Raw genomic sequence first — 26,061 nt, 5'->3', positions numbered from 1 at the left:
TTTTAGCCAGTGAACAATGTGTTTTTTGTACGTTGTAATTGAGTGTCTGTCATAGTCTCGTAAGTCTAGTGGAAGGTTAGAGTAAATGATGTGTGCAACGTAATAGCAATTTGTTGTAGAAAATGTCTTTGTAAGTCTTGGTAAGCGTATGCCTTGGCCTAGTGCATGTCGAGTATTATGGTCATGTTGTGGACGATCAAAGAGTGACTCATGATGTTTGTAAATAAACATCGAAACTGTTCTGATGTATATTTGCGTTAAATCAAGTACATTCATTTCGGTGAACAGAGCATCCGACGAGTATTGCCTACCCTTGCCCAGTGCCGCTTTTATGATTGCCTTTTGTGTCACAACAAGAGGTTGTAGAACATTTCTGTAAGCACAGCCCCAGGCAATTAGTAGCGTAGATAAATCAGCTATGTTACTGTTTTTTTTTTTTTTCAATGGGTGTTTCTTGAAGTTTTATTTTTTTATTTTCACGTCACACTACTTTTATTTTACTTGTTTTAAGTTTTATCAAACCCACCAGCACTTTTCCCAGAATTGCTTGTTACGGTTCGTTAATCTTGTAATTTGTACAAATTCTCTGCTAATCAGAATATGGGAGTCTAATGACTCGTATTTACAATTATATATCCTGACGTCTTATTTCGATTTGTATTGACCTATTTTATTGATATTGACGCTGATATGACAATTGCAGGCCCTGGAGGGTAGAGATGTGCAGGAGACAGTTGCTGGTAAAGAACCTCGAGACTTGGATGAGATTGCTCTCAGAGATGCTCTGCGATATATATTGAGGTAGGTCATGACCAAGGAGATCCAGGGTTAAAAGAAACACTTACTCTTGATTTGGTAGTCTGGGTTTAGCTTTATGACAGATATAAAATTCATACATTAAATTTCTTTCATGGTTGTTTGGTCGCTACTGAATTGACGTAGGTTACTCTGTACCGCATATTATAGGTACTCTCCTAGTTATCAATGTCAGCTGACTGAGAAAGCCATACCTTTATCAAGAGTTTGCAGGAAGAATGTGCCCAATTTTTTATTTTTTATTTCAGGTGTCTGGTGGAAAAAGCTGTAGCGTTGTGTGATCTGCCACAGTTAGCATCATTGGAGGAGCTGGAACGTGCGTTTAGTGTGCTGCACACAGAACACACACGAGCTCTCGCACATCACAAACACAGAATAGACACACTGGAGGCTAGAGTGAGGGGACTGAACAATACTCGCCCTACCTGTCAGGAGACTAGTCAGGTGAGTAGACTTTACTTCAAGAATAAAAAAAAAAAAAAAAAAAAAAATTCTGAGGATGGTTTTAATTAGGAAAAAAATTAACACCTAGGAATAACTTATACGTTGACATGGTTGCAATGAAGACTTAGTTTGTAGTTTTAGTATTAGTGGTCATAGAAGCCTTAGTTCTCCGATGTTCCCCTTCTTAGGGTCAGCAAGCTTACTCTGTTTAGGCCTTCTAAAAAGGTCGCCTCTGACCTCTTGAGACTAGACAGACGAAGAATTAAATTAACTGTTGAGGTCTAATAGTTGAGTTTAAGCCCTTTTCCCTCGCAATTTCTACAAGTTATTTATCCATCTCATAATAACTGTATAAATGTGTAAATTTTTGGGGTAAAAATATTCTCAACACTCACATGTATCTATAAATAATGAGGGGAATTTTCTGTTGATACACATAGGTTGCTAGACAGCAACACACACCTCAGAGTCAGCCATACCTGTTGTCACTGTCTCGGATGGCACAGAAAGTGTCTCCTATCATCCCTCCCAAGTTGCTGCTGCCCCTCGCCCCGCTGGCCTCACTAGGAACGCCTCCGCTAGAGAAGGCAGGGCCACCGCAGTCCGCCCCCTGTAGCAGCAGCTTGCACCGCTCTCCCTCCCCACCTCACCCGCTCATCGCGGCTCCATTGTTAGAGATGGGCTTCTCTCTGAAGCATGTACAGAAGGCTATCAACGCTGTGGGTGGTAGTTCCGACTTGGCCTCCACTACTGTCAACCAACTTGCTACTTGGATGATAGAACATCCATGTATAGAGCCGGACATCATAGAGACGGACAGCCAGCCTAGTGTGGAGCCCAACCAGGTGGGAGAAGTTAGTAATATTGAGTATAGTGAATTGAATGTTATTGTCTGGGTAGAGGGGTTGTAGTACTCGCCTACAAATCTGAAGGTTCCTAGTTCAAAGTGGGGTCGATTCTGAACACTGATTCCATTTGTCATGGAGATATCAATTAATGATGCTATTTAACAAAAGTGTTTGGATCTTTTTCATACAAACCAATGGAAAGGTAAAAATACAAATAAATAAACTTATTAACACCTAGCTAAATAATGATACAGGGTGAGTTTTAAATGAGTTCCCCCCCTACTTTTTTCTACATTTCTTAATATATCAACTCCGGACCAGGTCAGATCATTGTAGAGTAGTAAGTACTTCATTTTGACTGGGCATAAATTTTTGGCCGCCATCTTGGATCCGCCATATTGGATACAAAGTTTTTTTTTCAAATGTAAAGGTAGGGTTGTGACAGATTATTCCAAACTAGAATTTTACGCTGATCACAATGCCACAAATAGTTTTAAAATATCTTTATCCGTTCTAAAGTTATAAGGACTTTTTATAACTTAATTTTTAGCCCATTTTAACATTGTGCATTTACAAACTAAGACCATAATCTCAAAATAGTGCTAGATAGATAAAGATAAGTATATACCACCATTCATTGTCGACCTATTTTCACTTGGTTATGACGGATGTATTTTTTCGGCCGCCATCTTGGATCCGCCATTTTGAAATGTGACAAATTAATTTAAATATGAAGGTGGTGTTGTGACCCATCATTTTGAACTAATTTTTTATGCTGAACTCAATGCCGCAATCAGTTTTTCATTTGCATGTTTGGTTTTTGAATTATTGAAATTTTAAATAAGATAATTTTAATATTTCATCAAGAAAGCTTGATAACCAAAAACAGATTGCGGCATTGAGTTCAGCATAGAAATGTAGTTGAAAATGATGGGTCACAACACCACTTTCATATTTAAATTAATTTGTTACATTTCAAAATGGCGGATCCAAGATGGCGGCCGAAAAAATACATCCGTCATAACCAAGTGAAAATAGGTCGACAATGAATGGTGGTATATACTTATCTTTATCTAGCACTATTTTGAGATTATGGTCTTAGTTTTTATGCACAATGTTAAAATGGGCTAAAAATAAAGTTATAAAAAGTCCTTATAACTTTAGAACGGATAAAGATATTTTAAAACTATTTGCGGCATTGTAATTAGCGTAAAATTCTAGTTTGGATTAATGGGTCACAACCCTACCTTTACATTTGAAAAAAAAAACTTTGTATCCATGGCGGATCCAAGATGGCGGCCAAAGATTTATACCCAGTCAAAATAAAGTACTTCCTACTCTACAATGATCTGACGTGGTCCGGAGTTGATATCTTAAGAAATGTAGAAAAAAGTGGGGGGGAACTCATTTAAAACTCACCCTGTATAATTTTCTCTCTTGTAACAACTACTACAACTAGTAAGTACTATAACCACTTGGCTACCCACTCCCAGACTTGTTTTAGTGTTAAAAAATGTCCACATAAATATTATTTTAGTTTTATATTGTGATTTGTGAACAGGTTGGATGAAGGATAAAGGATTTTTGATAGATTATCATCCTGACTATCTATTTCAGGCTATCTCAACATAGGTTTAATTTACTTATTAATATTTCATGTTTATAAGCCTTTAATAGAACTCGGACAACTTTTACATTTTTGGAACTGGCAGGGCGGGAGATACGACCCAAGTCGGCTTTACCTGTCGGAGGAAGTGGTGGTGGGGCCGATACGTCGAGGCTGCGGCTCTACGCGACGTCGCGCCTGCTCTGACATCCGCAGCTACCTGGCGGACCGCAGTGACACTGAGCGAGAGAGAGAGAGGGAGAGGGAACACGTCCGAGGAGAGGCAGAGCCACTGTACCTACAGAACACACAGAACCTGTTTGAAATAGCCTCCGTCCAAGGATTCCCTCTGTTGGCACAGGTGTGTTGACGGTAAAAACATGTACAGGCCATACAGTAATGTAATATAACATAACAACAATATACATGACAATAAATAAAGTTTTACCTTTGACTATAGATAGGTAAAACTAAACATACTGTCCCCAAAGTAAATCTATAGCTTGTTTTAGAATAAATGTTTATGTAGTTGAATTGAGTCACCAATTCTATTAATCATATCAATCTGAAAGGACAACTTATCTGTCAACTAAAGCATCTTTTATGTTACATCATCTCAGCTACATAAAATCTAAGGGAGAAAGTATAATTTTAGACACTCTGTGAGTGGCTTATTCATTTAAGTTCTTTTTAAACAAAAAATAGGCTACAGCTGTTCCATATGGATGTTTATCTCAATCCCCAAAGTTATTGCTACTGCTACCTTACAATAACATAATGCAATCTAACACATTATAGGCCCTGAGTTAAATTTTTAATAAAAAATATTACCAAGAAAAATTAATATTTCAAGCTTTCTCTAACTAAAATGTTGTATCATTAAAACTTCTGTTTCCTACAAACAAGTTTTTTTAACAAAATATTGAATTTTTAGGGCAAATAATTTGTTTACAAATTTCTTTTCTTATTTATCACAGCAAAATCATTCTCAAGGTAAGTGAGATATGTCTTCCTTCGTTGATGAAAAGAATATTATGTTATTTGTAGTGATTTTGAAAAATGTACAATTTTATTTTATGATACTTAGATAGTTTTGTTAAATGTAAATACAAGGAACCTTATTTAGTATGTTTGGGATCCGTTGTTTGCAGTTTGCCATAGAGCCCAACACAGAGTGCATGCTGTGTCAGCAGACGTCCAATCAGCTGAGCAATCACATGATAGCGGCTCACCCAGGCTGTGGGGCGTTGTCAGGTGGCAGCTACTGCGGCAATGTACTCTGTAAGTAACATGCTGACTTCCACAAATAAATGAACCAAAGGGCAGTTTACCTTTTATCTTCTCCTCCACATTTCCAGTAGTAAGACTAGTTGTTTGTTGTATATATCGTTATGAGCTGGTCAGGATGTGATTGTAAAGCAGAATGTTTTGACTGTTGCAGCCAACAAGTATCTGTTGTGTATAGAGTGTCAGACAGAATACAAGAAGGCCATGTGCAAGCCAGATACATGTCAGAACACACAACCTTGGGCTGACTTCCTCACTCCCACCTCCAGCTACAGCCAAGGTAAATTCAGTACATCCGCATTAGTGAGATTAAATAAAAAGTCTGTGGGTTAAAAATTTAAATACCATAAGACCTAGTGGTTTGATGGCAATAGGTAATTTAAGCTCAATACCATTGTTAGTGATTTGTATTACAATCCTAAAAGCCACTACAGTTTATTAATTCACATTGTCAACTGATTAAAGTCAATTTCCTACCATTATTTATAGTCTATATTGTTAGTAAGTCATAACACTTTGCTTGACAACAATAGTTTTTTGATTATGTTCCATGTTACCGGGTCTTTTCATTTATCTGTACTTACTGCGGCTGATGAGTATCATTTCACACAGAGACCAGTCTGGTGTGGGAGGAGCCCGCAGATGTGCCGTCACTTGAGGCTCTCTATCACAACTTTGTTTCTCCACCCATCACCTCCTTCATGAACATGAGTGTGACTCGAACAGCTGACCCCCTGGGCAGCTCAGCTGTACCTGTGGTCACCGACTCTACCAAGCAGTCCAGTCAGTATCTAGTCTAGAGTTGGGAAATGTAAACATCTTGTTTTTAGAGGTTTTTTTTTTAGAACGATTGGTTTTAATTAAGCACAAAACATCTTACCTTTCTATTCAGTATACTAACAATGACATTGATTTAGATATGAAGTAACTTCTTGCAAAATACATGTGCCTCTTTGCTCTTTCTTTTTAACTGATAAGCTCAATACTTGTACTGGCCACATTGTTGACGTCAACAACACAATATCATCTGACTCTGCTGCTCGTAAGGCAAGAACGATTGGCTGTCTTTCCGGGAATAAGCTTGGCAGCTTTTTTCCACTAGCTCGAAATGATTTTAATTTCATAGCTGCTCTCTTGGTATCACCTCTAAGTACATAAAAATTAAATTTAAAAAAGATATGTTTTTTGTCCAATGCAGTTGGCTTTTTGAGCATCAAATATTTCAATGTTGGCCAGTTTCACTGACCATTCGAGCCAAGACAACTGATGTGAAAATTATCCTAGCTGCTGTATTTTTTAAATAGGTATTGTTGGCCCTAATTCATGTGTTACATAAACTATATGAATAAAGGATTTTTAAAATTTTTGGTGTGTGAATTACGGTGACCAGTTGGCTCACAGTTGTCCACCCAACAGATTAAGGAAACCTAAGAATAGTATTTTAGACTGCAAAGTGTGTATACCCAGCCGTTAATGGTGTGTCCTCAGTAGCTCCTCAGTCCTCTGCCTCATATCGTTCAAGAAAACAGTCAATTAACTATAAAGTGATTTAAATTACCTTGTTACTGTCGAAACAATCGTTTGTAGTTGGTTAGGACTACAGCTGTTTCATGCTTCAGATGGAGCACATCATCAGGTCAAAAGAATGCAATGTCAAGTAGTCTACATTGAATATTCCTTGCAGTGGACAGAATCAACCAATTCATTTGTCTGTCTCAGACCCGGAATGTCTTATTGTTTGTTTCAGATAGTCATAGTGGAGGGGGAGATGTGCGGGCCGCAGGGTGGTCGCTGGCAGAGCAGGCATGTTCACTGCGGCTGCCTCAGGAGCGCATCACAGCTCTACAACGAGTGGCACTGGCTGCACAAGTCACCACAGCTCGTAGTGTGGTCATGAGTGTGCTTTCACTACTGGCTGCGAGGTAACACTACTTTTTTCAAGAATGTTTCAGTGTTTAATGAGGTTATAAAGTTTGTTGAATATATACCACAAAAGTTATTGCATAAAAACGGTAAAATAACAGAGCAGCTGAGTAAGGCCATCAAAGGTCATTGGATCAATCCTAAGTAAAGTCAGTAACTTATTGGTGGTTTGAAACTGGACCCAGCTTTTCTTAATCATTGAGCTTATAATAAATGGTCTTGGCTAAAGAAATAGCTAGTGTCAGTCAGTAGAAAAGCTACCCAAATATCTCACTTCATTCATACTAAACCTTATTCATATTTTGGTTTAAATACACCCAGTTCGGTCTCCTTTTTAATTGTTAGTAGGCTTAATAAATATAGCTCCTTCATGTTGAATATTTCTTTTTGGTAGTGTTCAAACCAAAACAACCAAAATAACTAGTGACAAGATATTTATTCAATTAGAATAATTTTGCATTAAAATAGCTAATAAGGTCCTTGGTTTGTACATCCTCACCTAACCAGTGGCGCAACGTGCTGCTTGTCCTCGGGCCTGGCTGGTATCGGACTGTCTGATGTACGTAAGATCATCCATTTGATGGGGCTGGTAGGCAGTGGTCGTGTGGATGCCAATAGTGCCAACTCTCCACCCACGCAGGCTCTGTCGTGTTTGACAGCCTGTCTGACTGCCATCGCACACAATGATCCCACAGCCTCCCGTAGAGTTCTGCTGATGTGTGCACAGGTAAACGACCAACGTTACTCATCTATAAACACGAACAATTTTCTGTTGTTGTGGAAGATGCTCATTATTTTGCCGCTATGGTGGGCGATGATAATGATTATGTCCCTGCGATTGTGGGAGAAAATAACAATGGACCTAAGATCATGGATTGTAATCATGAAGACATTGAAGACTGCAGTGAAGACTGTATTGATTTTATCTATTGAACAAGTTGTCTATTGTGAATGTTCAATTTACTCATAAACTCCTTTTTTTAATAAACTCAAATTTCCCTTGTCGCACAAAAAATACACTGTCCTGAAAATCATTACTTAAGGAAAATAAAAACCTCTTCGCAAACTTAAAACACAATCACATCCAACCTAAATTTAAAAACTTTTTGCGATTGTTTATAGAAAAACTTGTGAATTAGAAAACTATCATCATTTAGTACAAAAGATAGGGTCTGTAATCTGTATTTACTTAATTTACCAGAAGACTGGTATCAATTGATGACTGTTGCTCACAGGACCTTCTGAAGGTCGCAGCCACAGGCATCCCTGAAGGTGGGGCTCCTTCAAGTTTCTCTGTCACTCAGGCGCTAGTGGCACTTCTTGCCTCCAATGGTGGTTTCTCTCTGACAAGCTCGCAAAACGGTGAGTCAAATTCAAATGGTTTCTTCCCTTTAAAATACACTCTAGATTTTCTGTTAGATTATTGCTATACAAAATGATAAGAGCTGTTTATTTTTCAAAGAAATATTTATCAGTTACTTAATTAATGAAGTGACCATGCAAACCCCAAACCTCTCCATCAAAGATGGCCTCTAGTATGTTTGGTCTGCAGCATCCTCCTCATTAAACTCCAATTTCCTCGTGTCCCTCCTTTCTGGTATCTTCCTTTGGACCTTCGAGCTAGTCTACAAAAAAACAACATAAATAACATTATGGCAAGTTTAAATTTATAAAAAACCTCACAATTCTGAATAAAACTAGCGATTTAATTTTATAAGTAGATGAATTTTTATGCTACTGTAGCTCGTCAGGTGTGTTTTACATATAATTTATTTACCCAGGACCCGAGGAGAAGGTTTTGACTCCCACCAGTCCTATGGACCGAGGCCTCAGCCCCCTGCTGCTGCCTAACGCTCTGGCAGCCTGCATACTGACATGTCGTCTGTCACATGTACACAAAGAGTGGGCAGCACAACAGCTGGTACGTCCTAGTTATCGATATCTGACACAGTAATTTAAAACAAAAGAAAACTTTTGTACTGGCTACAAGTGGAAAGCACTTCCACTTTCATTGCCATCGCTCAGCTGAGTGAATTGATTCTCATTTAAGAGGGTTCTACCTGGTCAATTCAAGATGGCGGCTAAACATGCTAATGTTTCTAAACATGCCTCTACGTTACAACCTCTCAACACTCCAAAACTAATTTGTTTCCAATGATTGTGTGATTTTTTTATCTTAACATATCAGAGCTTGCAATGGATGTGGATAAATGTTAAACTATTATTGAAATGCTAAAATCGGATGTGAAAAGGGCAATTTTTTAATTTCAAAATTGTTTTGTAAATACTTAAAGATACAATTACAAAGTTTCAGTTCACCTAGTGCATAGTTTGGATCTTGGTGAATATTTTACAGTTTATTTCAACTTGATAAACAATTAAATAATGCCACGAGGTTCTTTTTTGTAGGACCATTCTAACCCGGTAACCAGCCTGCGGGTGGAACCCTCTTAATTCTTCCAACCTAGGTAGCAACCAAATATTTATTCTTTAAAAAAATCACAAAAGCTTAAAAAAGTGAATAAATTTAAAATAACTTGCTGCAAAGGTGAAGTGTATCTACTCCAGTGAGCGTAAGGTGGACAGCTGTGCAGTGACAGATCTCACAGGGGCTTTGCCACTGACCAATGTCACTGTACTAGAGGCCCATGAGAACAGAGTCACATCGACCGCCTGGCATCCTGACCGAGGACTCCTAGCTTCCTGGTATGTAGAGAAACATTTTAAATTATTAGACAGTGAAAGAAATATACAGCATTTATTTGATATGCGGTCTTCATAAATAATAATAACTCTAAACACATATATATATAATTTAGATACCTGTGACTTTGTATAGAACGATAAAACTACATATTCTATCCCCATGTTATATTTATGAATAAAATAAACACAGTTCAATTTAGCCTTCCACTGTTTTTTTAATGAAAATATTGGCTACAGATGGTTCGTATAATATTATGGAATCCATCCAAAATTAAGTGATTATGAACAAAGAGCTTTTGTTAATATCAAGGCTTATAGAAATATTTTATAAACCAATGAATCGGAAATAGCTATTGGAAAACATGTTAACCTTTAAGAAGGCTGTAAAATGTATAAAACCAAAAGTAAGTCAAGTGGTTTAATTAATTCCTTCAACACTATTCATCTGAAGGATATGGCTGCGCTGTGTTGGGCACTACACCTGAGGCAGCCGAGAATAGAGAAGAGTGGAGAGGCATTGTTGGCGAGGCAAAAAACCTTCTAAAGTTTCAATGTCCAAGGAGGTAAGGTAATACTATTCATACTTATGCTTATCCATGTGTTCCCCAGTGGCTACGACAGCACAGTGAGAGTGTGGTGTCCAGCCGGAGGAACGCTGGAGCAAACGCCAGTGTTCCGCAAGTCTGAACATGTTTATGGTCGTCAACTCAATGGTGAACTCATCAGTCACCTGGGCTGGTCTCCCTCGGGACGCTTTGTCAGTGCTGCCATGGAAAACACTATCAACATTTGGCATCTGCCTGGTAAAGGATATGTTACCACTGTTATTTTGTCTTAACTTCATATTAGAACAATTAGGCTAATTAGTAGTTATTTCCAGGGTATATTGATTTTGATTTGATGTATATATTAGCTACTTGGTATTTATGATGACTTTTCTCATTTAGTGTTAGGTGATGAGTAAGAACAAGAACATTATCATACAATTTTCTACGTAGTGTTATATCTCTGCAGGTTAACTTTTGTTTAACTTTCATGTATCTAAGTGTAGTACATATTTAAGAGCTTTTAAGGTTTCAGTGATTATTTAAAGCTAATTTTTTTATGGTTTAGTCTCTTAAAATGTCTACGAGGAAACTGGCAAGGGATCGACTTTGGAGGATAGCATTGGGGGAGTGAATAAAATACATTTTAAGTAGTGATGGGTTGGTACTTCACATCAAATATCGGTTCCGCCGGTTCTCGGCAAAAGAACCGGAACCAAGAACCGATGGTGAAATGTTATGGTGTGAAAACCCTTCACCGATAATGCCGGAAAATTACCGATTTTGCCATGATCGCGGATGACAACAATGACATTAACGCGATCCCGGGAGACGATGATGACATCTATATGGCCGAAAGAAATGTTCATAATTTTGCCGCGATCGTGGACGACGACGAAGAGGTTTCCGTGACCGCGGGAGTTCATGGTGATGTCTTCACGGCCATGGGAAATGTTCATGATGTTGCTGCAATCGTGGAAGATGATGATAGTGTCTACACGGCCGCGGAAGATGTTTTTGATATTGCCGCGATCTTGAAAAACAGTGATGATGTTTCAGTAATAGAGAAAGATATTTCGGATATTACGATCTCAGAATGCGACGATTATCACAATATTATTTTGAGTTTGGCCACACTGAAAATATCAGGCTGGCACACCTCTATATATGGTAGTTATTTTATGTGAAAAGAAGGGTTTACACTTGGAAATTGGCTAGTTAGAATGTTTCATTGCTGCATACATTTTTACTAGAAAAACACCCTATTTATTTTCTTAATTCCTTTAGTTTTGTACCAACCTATACTGTACTAATGCAAAATACTGTAAATAACTTTGCAAAATACTGTCGATAACTATAGAGTAGTTTCCTCAAACATCAAGGCCTTCCCTACGGTGTGACTTTTCTGTTGCATTATTATATTACATTTCCTGACGAGTCTTATATTTTATATCTGTCACCACAGAAGGTGCAAGGGTGGGGGAAGACTTCCTGATAGACTCACAGCCGGAGTGGATCACAGCTTTATGTTGGCCGCAGATCTCTATTGTTGGACATTCACAAGAGTGTTTATTGGTGGGAAGAATCAACGGCTCTGTCGCCATGGTGACCGTAGAACCAGGCAACTGGCACACAGATGAACTCGTCAACTGTTCATTATCTTTCTGTGAGTATTACACCTTCAGGATTACACTGAGAAATAAGTTTTCAGTGTATTGGTTAAGTTTCAATAAATTAGAAAATCCCTAACCATATAAAGCTGGACAAGACCAAGATTTGGCATTTCCTTTGCGAAGGCGTTCTTATTTTATTAATTCTTTGCTTGTAAATATTGCTTTAATTGTTTTATATATATATTTTTTATTTTCACATTGGAAATGATGAGAAGTTTTGCAAGTGTATGCAGTGTGAGAAATGTTATACTACTGTAAACATAGCCGAAACAAGTCACTTCAAAATCATTCTAAAAATAACAAAAGTCTGAAAAATTGTTACTTTATACTTAACTAGTAAGATTGATGTTTTAGACTGATAAATTTGGCATTTTTATAGGTCTGAAGCTATGTATACCTTGTAGTTTGTAGGTCTGATTCTATCCTCTCATTTTAACAATGTAAACCAATTGAAAGTATCAGTATAAATCTTGCAAATGTTTTTATTTTTTTACACCAAAACATATCTTTATTGGTAAAATCAATATTATAAAATAGGTAACATGGTTAACAATGTGATTCTGCAAGTAAACATTATGAAATATGCAAGTAAAGCAGCTCACTGACATTTCCAGCAATACAGGTTCTTCTAATATAGATATGATTGAAAATAAATATTTTTTCACTGAAAATCCATGTATGTCATATGTATGACTAGGCCTAATACCATATCAACAAAAATAATAGCTAAATAGGTAAATTTTAATTAGCCTATTGTTATTTCACTCCATTGACCAGTATGATTAGAAAAATTCTGTATTGCTTCGAATCGAGTTGGATCGATTCAAATCGAAAATCTTTTGAATTGAATCGTTGCTTCGAATCAAAAATTTTTTGCTGCTTCGCACACCCCTAGATTGCTAACTACAATCTGGAATGTATATTAAATTATTATTAAATAATAAATACCTTCCAAGATGATCACTAGTTAGCAAGATTAAAGAAAAGATGTTTAAATAACAAGATTAAAAACGTGAGTTTACAAGTATTTTATTTATTTGTCCCAGCCTCTGTGAGTCATTTGGCCTGGCAGGATGAGGAGAAGCACTTTGCAGTTGGATTTTCAGATGGAACACTCAAGATCTCCCACAAGAATCAACACGTCCAGACCACCACCATCACTGCTCATGCGGTAAGCATGATAATGTAGCTAGAGAGAACTGGTGCATGAAAGGATGAAATTTAAACTCACATGTCAAGATACTGGACCGATTGACGTGACCTCCCTAATGTTGGAGCATGCCGCTTAGTCAAACGGTGAGGACTTTGAAGAACCGAGGCTCTGCCAGTGTTGACATTTTGCGGAGTATACGGGATACGAGGATGGCCAGTCGATTTATTTTTCATAACTGATCCTGTTGTACGAAATGAGTATACCCAATGAAGTATCGTGTAGCAATCAGGTATTGAACCATTAGGCTCGACATTAAACTTTCTACAAAAGTTTGGTTGAACAGTAATGACAGATTCATTCGATTTGAAATACTGTTCAACAACGAACACACGATGCTGCACGGTCCACTGCATCATCGCTACTAAAACTGGGCGCTCCAACGTACAAAATGGCGTCGCCCACCGGTCACTGGCAGCTTCCCTCCACTGGCACTGTGCTACTCAAATTCATACGTTCTTTTTGTGCCACTCAGTATAGTGAAATCTTAAGTACAAAAAATAACTGTTACATCCTAAATGTCTATCTTTACTTATTTACTTAAATTTATTCTATAACTATTATCAGCTGGTTATAATGTTTACATGTTCACTTTGTTTTTAATATGTGTTGAATAAAGTTGGTTAAAATTGTACCTTGATAAATACATTTATTATTTGTTCTAAATACATACAGAACAATTTGGCGACGATGGAGGTGAGTACAAGTAATTCAAATACCTCTCAAAACATTCAAATGATTAACTCAGCATTGATTGGGCCCTTCAATGAAAGATATGAAACATGGGAAATGTATATGGAAAGACTAGAGATATCATTAATTTATAACAACATTTCGGAAGATAAAAAGAAAATTACGTTACTTCACTGTATTGGATCAGACACTTACAGTAAACTTAGGGATATATTGCATCCTGTATCACCTATAACTAAATCCTATGCTGAATTAGTTCAAACTCTTAATTCACATTTTACACCGAAACCAAATGAAGTATCAGAGACATTCAAATTTCATTGTAGACATCAATATGAAGGAGAAAACATTTCTGAATTTTCATTGGATCTTAGAAAGTTGTCTAGATATTGTAATTTCGGCACATTTCTGTCAAAAGCCCTGAGAAATCAATTCATACTCGGACTAAGGGATGAAAAAATACAGACAAGATTAATTACTCTAAGTGACAGTGATTTGAGTTTTGAAAAAGCTGTAGACATGGCTCAAGTAATTGAAAAGGCTCAAAACGATTCAATAACAATCCAATCAAAATTCAATCATGAAAACAATGAATTGCCGGTTAACTTAAATGTTGTACAACAGAAAAGTTTTCAAAAACCTAAAAACAGTACCAATATTAAACAATGTTACCGTTGTGGAGAGTTACATGAATACATATCTGAATGCAAACACAAAAATACAACATGTAACTTCTGTAAAAAAATAGGGCATCTAGCAAAGATTTGTTTTAGGAATCCTAATGCACCTATCAAATTGCAAAGACAAAATAAGACTACATTTAACACTACTTCAAGAAATGTAAAACAAATAACAGACTCGTTCGAAGATCAAAATGAAATATTTCTACAACAAAATATGAACAATTCTGTTGGATCCCTCTATAAGGAAACTAATGTTATTGACATTTGTTCTATGAATACCTCAGAAGATAAATTTAGGAAAATTATGTTAAACATAAAAATAAATGGGAAACCTATTCCGTTTGAACTAGATACAGGAGCAGGAGTATCTTTGATGTCAAAAAGTAACTTTTCCAAGTTTTTTCCTAAACACAGACCTTTAATGAATCCAGACATAATCTTAAGAGATTTCAACAAAAATGAATTTGTTCCATTGGGTAAAACCATTGTTCAGGTTGGTTACGGTAACCAAACCAAATATCTTCCATTGTATATAGTCGATGGTAATAGAGATACGATATTTGGTAGGGAATGGCTGAGATCCATTAAAATAAATTGGTCAGACATACATAACGTTCACGGAGCTGACTTGGATAGAGTTAAACACTCAAATCCCAAAGTACACAATATTTTAATGGAATTTAAATCCATATTTGAACCAAGAGTTGGACGTTTCAAAGGGGGAGAAGCACTTCTTAACTTAAAGCCTGACACTACACCAGTTTTTAAAAAAGCTAGACCACTACCTTATGCTTTGTTACCAAAAGTTAGTGCAGAAATCGACAGACTAGAAAAAGAAGGTATAATTACAAAGGTGAATCAGAGTTCTTGGGCTACTCCAGTTGTACCGATTATGAAGGCAAATGGGAATATCAGACTGTGTGGAGACTACAAAGTAACCCTCAATCCCCATTTGGTAATACCAGAACACAACATGCCCCGCATTGATGATATTTTGGCCAGAATGGGTAATTCGACTAAATTTACAAAGATTGATATATCTGAAGCTTACCTACACATGCCAGTGAAAGAAGAATACAGAGAATTACTCACAATCAATACACATAAAGGTCTATATCGAGTAAATCGTCTACCATTCGGAATTGCAAGTGCACCTGCTATTTGGCAATCAGCAATGGAAAATATTCTACAAGGTATTGATGGTGTTGATGTTTTCTTTGACGATGTCAAAATAACAGCCCACAGTGATGAAGAACATTTGAAAAGACTCCGTGCTGTATTAAATCGGTTCAAAGACAACGATTTACACATTAATGTTTCTAAATCTCAATTCCTTGTACCAGAGATTGACTTTCTTGGTTACCATGTCTCGTCAAAGGGAATAAGTAAAAGTAAACATATTACTGAAGCAATAAGAAACCTGAAGAGACCAAGTAATGTGAAAGAAGTTAGACAAATCCTTGGTTTGATAAGTTACTATCGAAAGTTTATTCCAAACTTAAGTGAAAAGATGCAAGCCATTATTAATCTCACAAGAGCTAATGTACCTTTTAATTGGACTGAAGAATGTGAACATGATTTTCAATTGGTGAAGGAGGAAATGATGTCAGAGAATATACTATGCCATTTTGACCCACACTTACCACTCATTCTAGCAACAGATGCTAGTCAATCTGGAATTTCGGCAATTCTTTCTCATGTGTTTCCGGATGGAAACGAAAGACCTGTTGCATTTGCTTCCAAAACACTATCACAAACACAAAAACAGTACAGTGCCATACAAAAAGAAGCCCTGGCAATTTATTTTGGAGTTAAACACTTTTACCAATACCTTTATGGACGTCATTTCACCCTAGTTACAGACCACAAACCCCTGGTATCTATATTTGGACCGAAAAATGGAATACCACTTATGGCCGCAACAAGACTACAACATTATGCTATATTCCTTCAGGCATTTTCATTTGACATAAAGTATAAATCAACCAAAGACAATGTTAATGCTGATGCACTTTCAAGACTACCTAAAAATGTTGAAGAAGCTGCTGTTATTGACTCAGCCGATGTTCATGAAATAGAACAAATCTACACTTTACCTGTCACAGCTGAAGAAATAGCAAAAAATACACAATCTGATCCAGATCTTAGAGATATTTATCAATCACTAATCAGAGGGGAGCCAATCCATCACCCGATGTCTTCTAACGAACAAGAATGGTCAATTCAGCTTGGATGCTTATTAAAAGGGAATCGTGTCGTGATTCCCAAACAACTTCGTGCAAAAATTTTGAAAGAACTTCATGAGGCTCATGTGGGTATAGTTCGCATGAAGGGACTAGCTCGTTCGTATGTTTGGTGGCCTAAAATTGATGCAGACATTGAGAATATGACCTTAAACTGTTTGGGATGTCAACGAGTACAGCATGAATCACCCAAAGCACCAGTTCACCATTGGGAATATCCTTCAAGGCCTATGCAAAGAATTCATGTTGATTTTGCTGGACCATTTTATGGCCATTATTTTCTCCTAATTGTGGATGCCTACAGTAAATGGCCAGAAATTGTAACACTTACAACCATAAATTCACATAAAACTATTGAGGCTTTGCGTAAATTCTTCGGCTCCTTTGGAATCCCTGACATATTAGTGTCAGACAACGGAAGGCAATTTGTTTCATTAGAGTTTGAAAAATTTCTTAAATCAAATGGAATTAGACACAAGAGATCAGCACCTTACCATCCTGCTACTAATGGTCAAGTAGAACGCTATGTGCAAGACTTGAAAGATACCATCAGAGCCATGCACTTTGAGGAAGGCTCTATCGAAATAAAACTGCAGAGATATTTAATGGCCTATCGAAGAGCTCCACATAGTACTACAGGACAATCTCCTTCACATCTCTTTATTGGACGTCAAATTCGATCAAGACTTGACTTATTGTATCCTGATTTGTCACAAAAAATGAACCAGAAGTTTGACACAGACTGTGACAGGCAAAAGTCCTTTAAAGCTCAAGACCGTGACAGGCAAAAGTCCTTTAAAGCTCAAGACCGTGACAGGCAAAAGTCCTTTAAAGCTCAAGACCCTGTCGCCTATCGCCTCTATGGAACCTGCAACAAATGGGGGTTTGGAAAGATCAACAAAAAAGAAGGACCAAGAAATTATGAAATAACCACAAGCAGTGGCCCAATCAGACGACATCAAGACCAAATTAGACGCTCAGGGAGGGACTTGTGTGAATTTTCATTAAGGAATGAGCAAAATCAAGTATTCATACCAACAAATTTTGGAGAAGTCAGAGAGGAACCAACCGAAAACCACGCAACAAATTATCACAACATTAATCCAGAGGCCAATGATCCCAACATACCAGATGATCCAGAGACCAGTAACAACATGTCAGATGTTCCAGTGGCACCAGAGACCAGTAACAACATGTCAGATGTTCCAGTGGCACCAGAGACCAGTAACAACATGTCAGATGTTCCAGTGGCACCAGAGACCAGTAACAACATGTCAGATGTTCCAGTGGCACCAGCTTCCGCTATGACAGTGAGACGATCAAAACGGACACATAAACCCGTCGATAGACTTAACTTATGAAACTCACTAAGAAGGGGAGGTGTTACATCCTAAATGTCTATCTTTACTTATTTACTTAAATTTATTCTATAACTATTATCAGCTGGTTATAATGTTTACATGTTCACTTTGTTTTTAATATGTGTTGAATAAAGTTGGTTAAAATTGTACCTTGATAAATACATTTATTATTTGTTCTAAATACATACAGAACAATAACTATAAATGCTATTTAAGCTTCCTGTTATTTTTTAATATTGTTTTCAGTTTAAAAAATGTATTCCCACTTTGAGTTTGCATGGACTCTGTTTAACAAGATTCAAGTCCACACGTTTTGACGCTCTCGAGGTATAGTGAACATTAAGTGAATAACTGTCGTTTGATTAAATGTTTATTTACAGAGTAACATATGCTGTATGTCGTGGGACCCGTATAATGACCTCCTGGCTACATGTGCTACAGGGGACAGCCACTGCTACATCTGGACCCAGACTCAAGACTCTGGGTGGAAATGTGTCCACACTCTGGCACACAGCTACCATCCAGTGTCTGTGGCGTGGTCTCCATTTGTAGGTCAGTACAACAGGCTAAATTCACTGATAAATTATCCTTGTTCAATACACAACTTATTTTTTTACTATAATTCCCCTTCAGGTGGAGTTAATTCCAGTCAAGTTTAAATTTTAAATAAAGATCGCCCTTAGGCATGACAATGTATCCTTTACCTAAAAATTTAAAATATTACTCATACAGAATTTTTATAGATACTGTAAATATAAATATATAGAATTGATTTAAATGTAAGATTTTATTTTGTGTTTATGCTACAAACAATAAACCAAACATATCCTGAACAAAAAGAGCAATGGATCAAGACAAATACTGTACTTATTAACCAAGTACTTATTAAATTTGAAACTAGAACACTAGTATTGGCAATTTTGATTAAATTTTACAAAAATGTTATCCTGGTGATGTAATCAAATAATAAAATTTTGTTTAAATAAATAGCATAAACAGTAACATTAAATGTTTCCCATCATTTGCCTGCCTTGTTGAATGGTGCTAAATACCTAAAAATAAAAAGAATGAGTTGAAAAGTCTGTGGTTACTAAGAGTCGAAAAGAGAGGACAACAAGTTACCAGCATCTTCTGAATTATCACTGGCGACTTTACACTATGATCAATATTTTAAAAAGGGATTGTTGTACTACCTATAGATTTAAATTTCTATAGATTTAAGAGTTTATCAAAACTGTGGTCCTTGGAGTCTAGAGCAAAAATATCCTGAAGTTCAATTAATCTTCAAACAATACAATTCAGTTGATCACGGTTTAAACATTTGTTTAATCATATCTTGGTAGGCCTATTCACAATGGAGTTACTTAAAAATTACTAACATAATTCTTCAGCCAAGATTACCCAAACAATTAGATTATCTAAATTCAGACCCATTAAGCCGGCTCCTGACATGTGCCATTTTCAAAGCACGAAATATTTTATGTTCGGCGATCTAGTTGTCTTGCAATTCGCCGATTATCGAGTAGACGTATACACACATGTGTTGTTTTCCGAGCATCTGTTTGTTTCGGGAATAGCAAAAATATTTGTTCACTTTGATATGTGAAAAAATACCGACAATGAACGGGAAAACACGAGCACATAAGCACGAGCATTTGCTACTTGCCAAATAGACAAACACCTATCCACACTACTCGCGATTTGGCGAGTCGCTGCTCGGTGCTTGGCGAATGGCGCATGTCTGGAGCCGGCTTTAGGTTGAGATACCAACTTTCAAATTTTTAATTTTGGTTTTGCAGGCCACAACCAACAGCGTGTGTTGTGTGTGGGGACTGCATATGGTGGTATCAGTGTGTGGACCTTACCTCAGTCACGAGTATTGCACACCATGCAAGGTCACATGTACAGTCCTGTCACTTCTCTCAGTATAGACAAAGACGGCATGCTGCTGGCCTCAGGTATGTTACGTTACAACTATGTCAAAAAATGTCCGATTTAGAGCGTAGGAATCAAAACCAAGAAACCATGTTGATTGATTCTGACTCAATTGTTCTTGGTGTAGGTTTCAACCCATTGCAAAAATGATCAGATAGGATGACATAGACATAGACATAGACATATTTTATTTGCACATAACATTCTTTACATGTGTTACATACAGAATAGGTGCATTGTCAGAGTTAAAATTATCAGGATATAACAAATAAAATAGTAATCAAGATGATAATATAAATTAACAAAATTGAATGATAAAACTATTCTAAACTAAAGGGGCATTGTGAAAATCTGCAATTAAATAAAAGGCTCTGTCAATTAAGAGTTCACCTATTTTATCTTTAAAATTATTTCCATTTAACAATTTATAGTTTGCAGGCAGCACATTGTACAGCCTCAGCCCAGCATATAGTGGACTTTTTTCTTAAAGGGTCAAATGGTGCCTTGGAAATCTAAAAATGTTTTCATTTCGAGTATTATATATATGGTTGATTTGAATTGATTCTGGGAGGTCGTTTTTAGCTGAATGAATGTAGTTTAGTGATTCCAAAATGTACAGTCCTGTTAGGGTGTGGATTTTTAAATTTCGAAAAAGGTTTTTGCATGAACTACGTGGATGAGAGCTGGTCATAATACGGATAATGCGTTTTTGTAGCCTGAATATTGATTTGACTCCGGTAGCCTGACCCCATAAGATTATACCATACCTCAATACCGATTCTACATAAGCATGATAAACCATTTTCAGAGTTTCTTTAGGAACACAGTCCCTTAAGTGCAGAAATACAATTGACATGGATCTAAGTTTACTTTTTAATTGATTCAGATGTACATCCCATTTAAGTGATTCATCTATGTAAACACCTAGAAATTTATGAGAAGTTGCCAATTTAAGGGATTCAATTTTATTACCATTGTTTCTGACGGAAAATTTTATTGTTTGCGTTTTTTCAAGATTAAGTTTTAATCCATTGTTCAAGAACCAACCCTCCATGTCATGAACCACATTTTCAAGAGAAGATAGCATTTCAGAAGTACTATTATTTTTTGTCAAGGCTGTTGTATCATCTGCAAAAAGAATTAGTTCCTGATCAATAGCTTTAGGGAGGTCATTTCATTAATGTAAATTAGAAAGAATAGAGGACCTAAGATTGAACCTTGGGGCACACCTGCCGATAGGTTTTCCCATGGCGAATAGTACTTGATCTTATCCAGTGTTATTACAGTTCTTTGTTTTCTATTAGAAAGGTAAGAACTCAATAGAGAGTGACAACTTCCCCTAATACCATAATCACTCAGCTTGAACTGAAGGACTGAGTGATCAACACAGTCAAAAGCCTTGGACAGGTCACAAAAAACACCAGCTGTAGCCTGAGACCCGTCCAAAGCCTGGGTAACCTCATTTATAAACTGTGTTAGTGCATAACCTGTGCTTAAATTTTTCCTGAATCCAAATTGTTTGTTATAAAATAGAAATGATGTTTGAATGAAGTTTGTAGAAGAAAAGAAGGGATGGGTACATAATTTATCAACTCATCAGAGAAAAGATTTCCAGGCAGTAAAAAGAAATCACCAAATTCACAACACATTAAATTTAACATTGTGAACTACCAAATGAGTTTTGTAACTACCATTCCTACTACTTACTTAAAGAAGCCACCTGTGGGGGTTGGAATTTTTTTGATATGATGAGAACCTTTTGTACCTTTTGCCTTGAATTCTTTTATCTAGTGATAAACTGTATACCCATTACTTTTCTCTCAATTAGGGATGGGCCGAATACGATTCTCGATACCTCGGCACCTTTGATACCAGCGGTGTCGAAGAATCGCCGATACTTGATACTACACTCCATTGTACTGTGTCCATGTCTAAGACTCCATGTGGTGCATGTGACCTTGGAGTCAAGTACTCAGCAATAGTTTGCACAGGTCCTTGCAGAAAGTGGTTCCATTCTAAATGTACTGGAATGTCAACAAGTGATTTCAGAAAAATCACTAAAGCTGGTTACAAATCATGGAGCTGCAAAGAATGTAAACTTCAAAGGGACTCAATCCCTTTTCTGCCTACATGCACAACCCCCTTAATCGATCAAAAGATTGAAACAACCTCTGAATGTCAAGTCAAAACCAGCTCAGAAGACCTTCAAGCAAAAATAAAACAATTTCAAGCTCAAGAACAGGAAGACTTAGAGACATCCCTAACTTTAGCTGCCGAAGTTGGTAATGTCCTACTTACAGAAAACAATAAGTTAAAACAAGACCTACATGATTTGACTATAGAAAATACTAAACTAACCCATCAGGTTTTCAACAAAAATAATTCTCTTGAAATGAGTTATGAAGCAAAAATCGAGGAACTAGAACATGAGAAGGAATCTTTATTAAATCAAATAACATCGATAACACAAACCTTAAATGAAGCTGAGCAACAGCTAATCAAAGAGAGACAACTCAGAGCTGAACTAACAACAATGAGTAGTAGTCATTTTGTACGTTCTAGGACAGAGGAGGGAGGAGTGTAGACCACGTGGGTTGAGGTAGGTAACCTCACTTTGCCTAACCTAACCTAACCTTACAGGCAGAGACTGATCCTCTGATTTGGACGACTTTACAGAAACGACAACAACTTTTGAATCTCATTTTATATAGGACCACCAATAGGTTCTCAACTGCACAAAAATGGCGCCGATTGCATCATTCGGTGCTCATGTTTTCACTAGAGGATTTGTATGAAGATGCAGTATTTCGATCTCAATGTATACTGACACGCCATTTGAAACTCACGTTCTAGGACAGAGGAGGGAGGAGTGTAGACCACGTGGGTTGAGGTAGGTCGGGAAGGGAGGTGTGTCCATGACGTCACATGTAAACAGAGGATGATCTTACAGACAGAGACTGATCCTCTGATTTGGATGACAATTTTTTTTTGTGTAGATATAAAGAACGTTAAATCAGTTCTCATTTGGTATACTTGTCGTATAATAGGATCTCACGGCTGAGATCGAAAACGACAACAGCTTTTGAATCTCATTTTATATAGGACCACCAATAGGTTCTCAACTGCACAAAAATGACGCCGATTGCAACGTTAAATCAGTTCTCATTTGGTATACTTGTCGTATAATAGGATCTCACGGTTGAGATCGAAAACAACAACAGCTTTTGAATCTCATTTTATATAGGACCACCAATAGGTTCTCAACTGCACAAAAATGGCGTCGATTGCATCATTCGGTGCTCATGTTTTCACTAGAGGATTTGTATGAAGATGTAGTATTTCGATCTCAATGTATACTGACACGCCATTTGAAACTCATTGTTTTCATGTTGATTTTTACGTGTCTTCTGAGTTGAGTCGTTCCGTGTTTAGTGACGTCACTTGTCTTGGGATCATGTGATCATGGAATGTTCTAGAAACATTACCATAAAAGGAAATGCCACGTGATAGGTCACGTGATCATCTTGGAACGTTCGAGAACATTACCATATATGGTCATGTGTTTCGACGATTGTGCAACAGCCCGCGCGGTCTTGCGTCAGTCTTCTCTGAGGTGGTTGTGAGAGGTGCTATTTTTCGAGTCTTTGAAATTGTGTAGTGCGTGAAAAGTAAGTTTTCAACCATTTATAAGTGTGACGAGGATTTGCGGTGATGGCTAGTGTCAGTGCTACGAAGCGATCGTTTCCTAGTGACAACGAGAGTGATGACGACAGCCTTCCTACACCACCGAAGCGTCGTTGGTTCCAATGTTATAAAGACGATATTGAGGAACAACAAGGTGCTAGGGAAGAACACCGCTTGGATGTTGCCTCGGTCTCTGACGGAGAACATCATGTGTCACCGGTTGTTCAAAGTGCTACCAAGCGGTCGTTTCCTACTGACGACAGCGATAACGAGACCCGTCCTATATCACCGAAGCGTCGTCGAGCCCAACATAGTGAGTTGGATATTTCGGAACAACTACAAGGTGCTAGTGAGATGATGGACATTCAAGAGCAGGAAGAAGATGTTTCGGATGTCGTGCAGGTTCTACCTGTCAGGAGAGCCGATACAAAAACATTAAAGTTCTGTGATGTATGTCACCTCAGTATTACTAGGAAAAACTGGGCCCGTCATACTGGGAGTGGAGCTCACCAAGCGGCGTGGATACAAAAACAGCAACTAAACCGACCATCCGTCATAGTTCAACCATCCATCATAGTTCGGCCATCCATCATAGTGCAAGTCCCACGTAAGCCTCCGCCACCACCTAATCTTGAAATCATCCAATCTAAAACGGCGTTCAGAGGTCGAATGAAGACGTTTGAGATCAATAATGTCAAAGTAAATGGTTACAAAAGTGTTGAAACTTTTATCGAAGATTCCAAAAAACTTATAATTGAAAAGGTTCGTGATGAGGGAACTTCATTGAAAATCCAACTTATCCTTAAGGCAAAGTTCGCTAAAGGGATTACGGAAAAAGTCGAATCTGATTTCGAATTCAAAACGAAAAACATCATCATTTACGAAGATTCTAATCTATCAGATTTGTTAAATGAGGCAAAACAAAAACTATTGACTGAGATGGAAAGTTTTAACCACAAAGGCTCCAATTGGAACATGAAAACGATTGAATGTCTTCTTTTACATATCAACCGACTTAAGCCTTTGAAAGGGTCTAGTTACATAGCCCTGCCAGAAAAAATTCGCTTAAAACGTGCTGTTGTAAACATAAAAAACAATGATCAGCGTTGTTTCATGTGGTGTTGTCTAGCAGCACTCCACCCTCCAAAGGTACACCCGGAGCGGATCGAAAGCTACACTGCTTATGTTGATGGATTTCTTGAGTTATTTGATGGGATAGATTTTCCAGTCAAACTGACTGATGTAAAAAAATTCGAAAAGCGTGCAGGATTATCGATCAATGTATACGGTCTTGAAGAAAATAGTGATGTTTTTCCCTTGTGTGTAACAGATGAAGAAAAGCCCGTGCATGTAGACCTGTTGTTGGTTAAAGATGGAACGAACTCACACTACTGTCTAATCAAAAACCTACCTCGTTTAGTTCACAGTCAAGCTACAAAACATAATAGAAAATGCTATATATGCAGACGTTGTCTTCAACACTTTCATAACGAAGACAATTTGAAGACACATATGGAGGACTGCTCTAGACATGATGCCTTAAAAATAAAGCTCCCTACCGCTGGAAAAAATGACAAAATAAGATTTACGGAACACAATAAATCAATGAAAGTTCCTTATGTCATTTATGCTGATCTGGAGAGCATGCTCCTCCCGATTTCTACTTGTGAACCATCGGGAGTTGATGAAAACGGTGCTAAGAGATCGTACACATACAGCTATCAGAAACACGAAGCTATAAGTTTCTGTTACTATATCTCTGGCAGTGAAAAGCCTCCAACGACATATTTCGGGGAAGATGCTGGACGAAAGTTTGTCGAGGCGTTGAAAAAGGAGGCCGTAGAGATAAAACAAATCTACGAAAAGATCATTCCAATGAAACCACTGGAGGAAGAAGAGATACGTAGACATAAAGAAGCGGTAACCTGTCACATCTGCCAGGAACCTCTCAATGAAACCGACAAAGTGAGGGATCACGACCACCTCACCGGTTTGTATCGAGGCCCTGCCCATTCCAAATGTAACTTATTGTTTACTAAGCCCAAATTTATTCCTGTTTTCTTGCACAACCTTTCTGGCTATGACATACATCAGTTCATCAAAGAAATAGGACGACAAGGTGAGAAACTCAAAGTGATTCCCCAAAATGATGAGCGATATATATCATTCACCGTTCAAGTTAGGGGAGGGTTGGAACTGAGATTCTTGGACTCTTTTAAGTTTTTAAGTGCAAGTTTAGACCAATTGATTAACAATTTAACTACAGATCAGTTGGAGCATACAAAGAGATTTGTCAGATCATCACAGATAGAGTTGGTAACAAGAAAAGGAGTTTATCCCTATGACTTTATGGATAACATAACAAAATATGATATGACAACTCTGCCGGAACTTCATGATTTCA

The 26,061-nt window shown here is 37.4% G+C and overlaps 1 protein-coding gene and 1 long non-coding RNA gene across 2 annotated transcripts in view; both read left to right on the top strand.

Moving 5' to 3' along the window:
* The window catches only part of LOC129003700 (probable E3 ubiquitin-protein ligase HERC1), a 133,944-nt gene that overhangs the window by 57,257 nt on the left and 50,626 nt on the right, over window positions 1–26,061 (top strand). The window contains exons 42-58 of the mRNA XM_054431998.1: window positions 704–801; window positions 1,065–1,260; window positions 1,701–2,105; window positions 3,821–4,075; window positions 4,866–4,995; window positions 5,156–5,281; window positions 5,614–5,784; window positions 6,749–6,923; window positions 7,432–7,651; window positions 8,160–8,286; window positions 8,706–8,845; window positions 9,473–9,630; window positions 10,240–10,433; window positions 11,641–11,841; window positions 12,895–13,019; window positions 18,419–18,590; window positions 19,838–19,996. Of these exons, the coding sequence (XP_054287973.1) occupies window positions 704–801; window positions 1,065–1,260; window positions 1,701–2,105; window positions 3,821–4,075; window positions 4,866–4,995; window positions 5,156–5,281; window positions 5,614–5,784; window positions 6,749–6,923; window positions 7,432–7,651; window positions 8,160–8,286; window positions 8,706–8,845; window positions 9,473–9,630; window positions 10,240–10,433; window positions 11,641–11,841; window positions 12,895–13,019; window positions 18,419–18,590; window positions 19,838–19,996 (3,052 nt within the window). The remainder of the gene's footprint in view (window positions 1–703; window positions 802–1,064; window positions 1,261–1,700; window positions 2,106–3,820; window positions 4,076–4,865; window positions 4,996–5,155; window positions 5,282–5,613; window positions 5,785–6,748; window positions 6,924–7,431; window positions 7,652–8,159; window positions 8,287–8,705; window positions 8,846–9,472; window positions 9,631–10,239; window positions 10,434–11,640; window positions 11,842–12,894; window positions 13,020–18,418; window positions 18,591–19,837; window positions 19,997–26,061) is intronic.
* LOC129003764 (uncharacterized) lies at window positions 703–1,785 on the top strand. Its single transcript, XR_008491640.1, has 3 exons — window positions 703–801; window positions 1,065–1,260; window positions 1,701–1,785. It is a non-coding gene; the product is annotated as an uncharacterized LOC129003764 (long non-coding RNA).

Source organism: Macrosteles quadrilineatus, unplaced genomic scaffold, assembly GCF_028750875.1.
Source record: "Macrosteles quadrilineatus isolate MER2022 unplaced genomic scaffold, UCM_ALF_1.0 Scaffold_9__3_contigs__length_116548681, whole genome shotgun sequence".
NCBI classification, from domain to species: domain Eukaryota; kingdom Metazoa; phylum Arthropoda; class Insecta; order Hemiptera; family Cicadellidae; genus Macrosteles; species Macrosteles quadrilineatus.
Note: the sequence above shows the minus strand (reverse complement) of the source record. Positions and strands in the feature narration are given on the sequence as shown.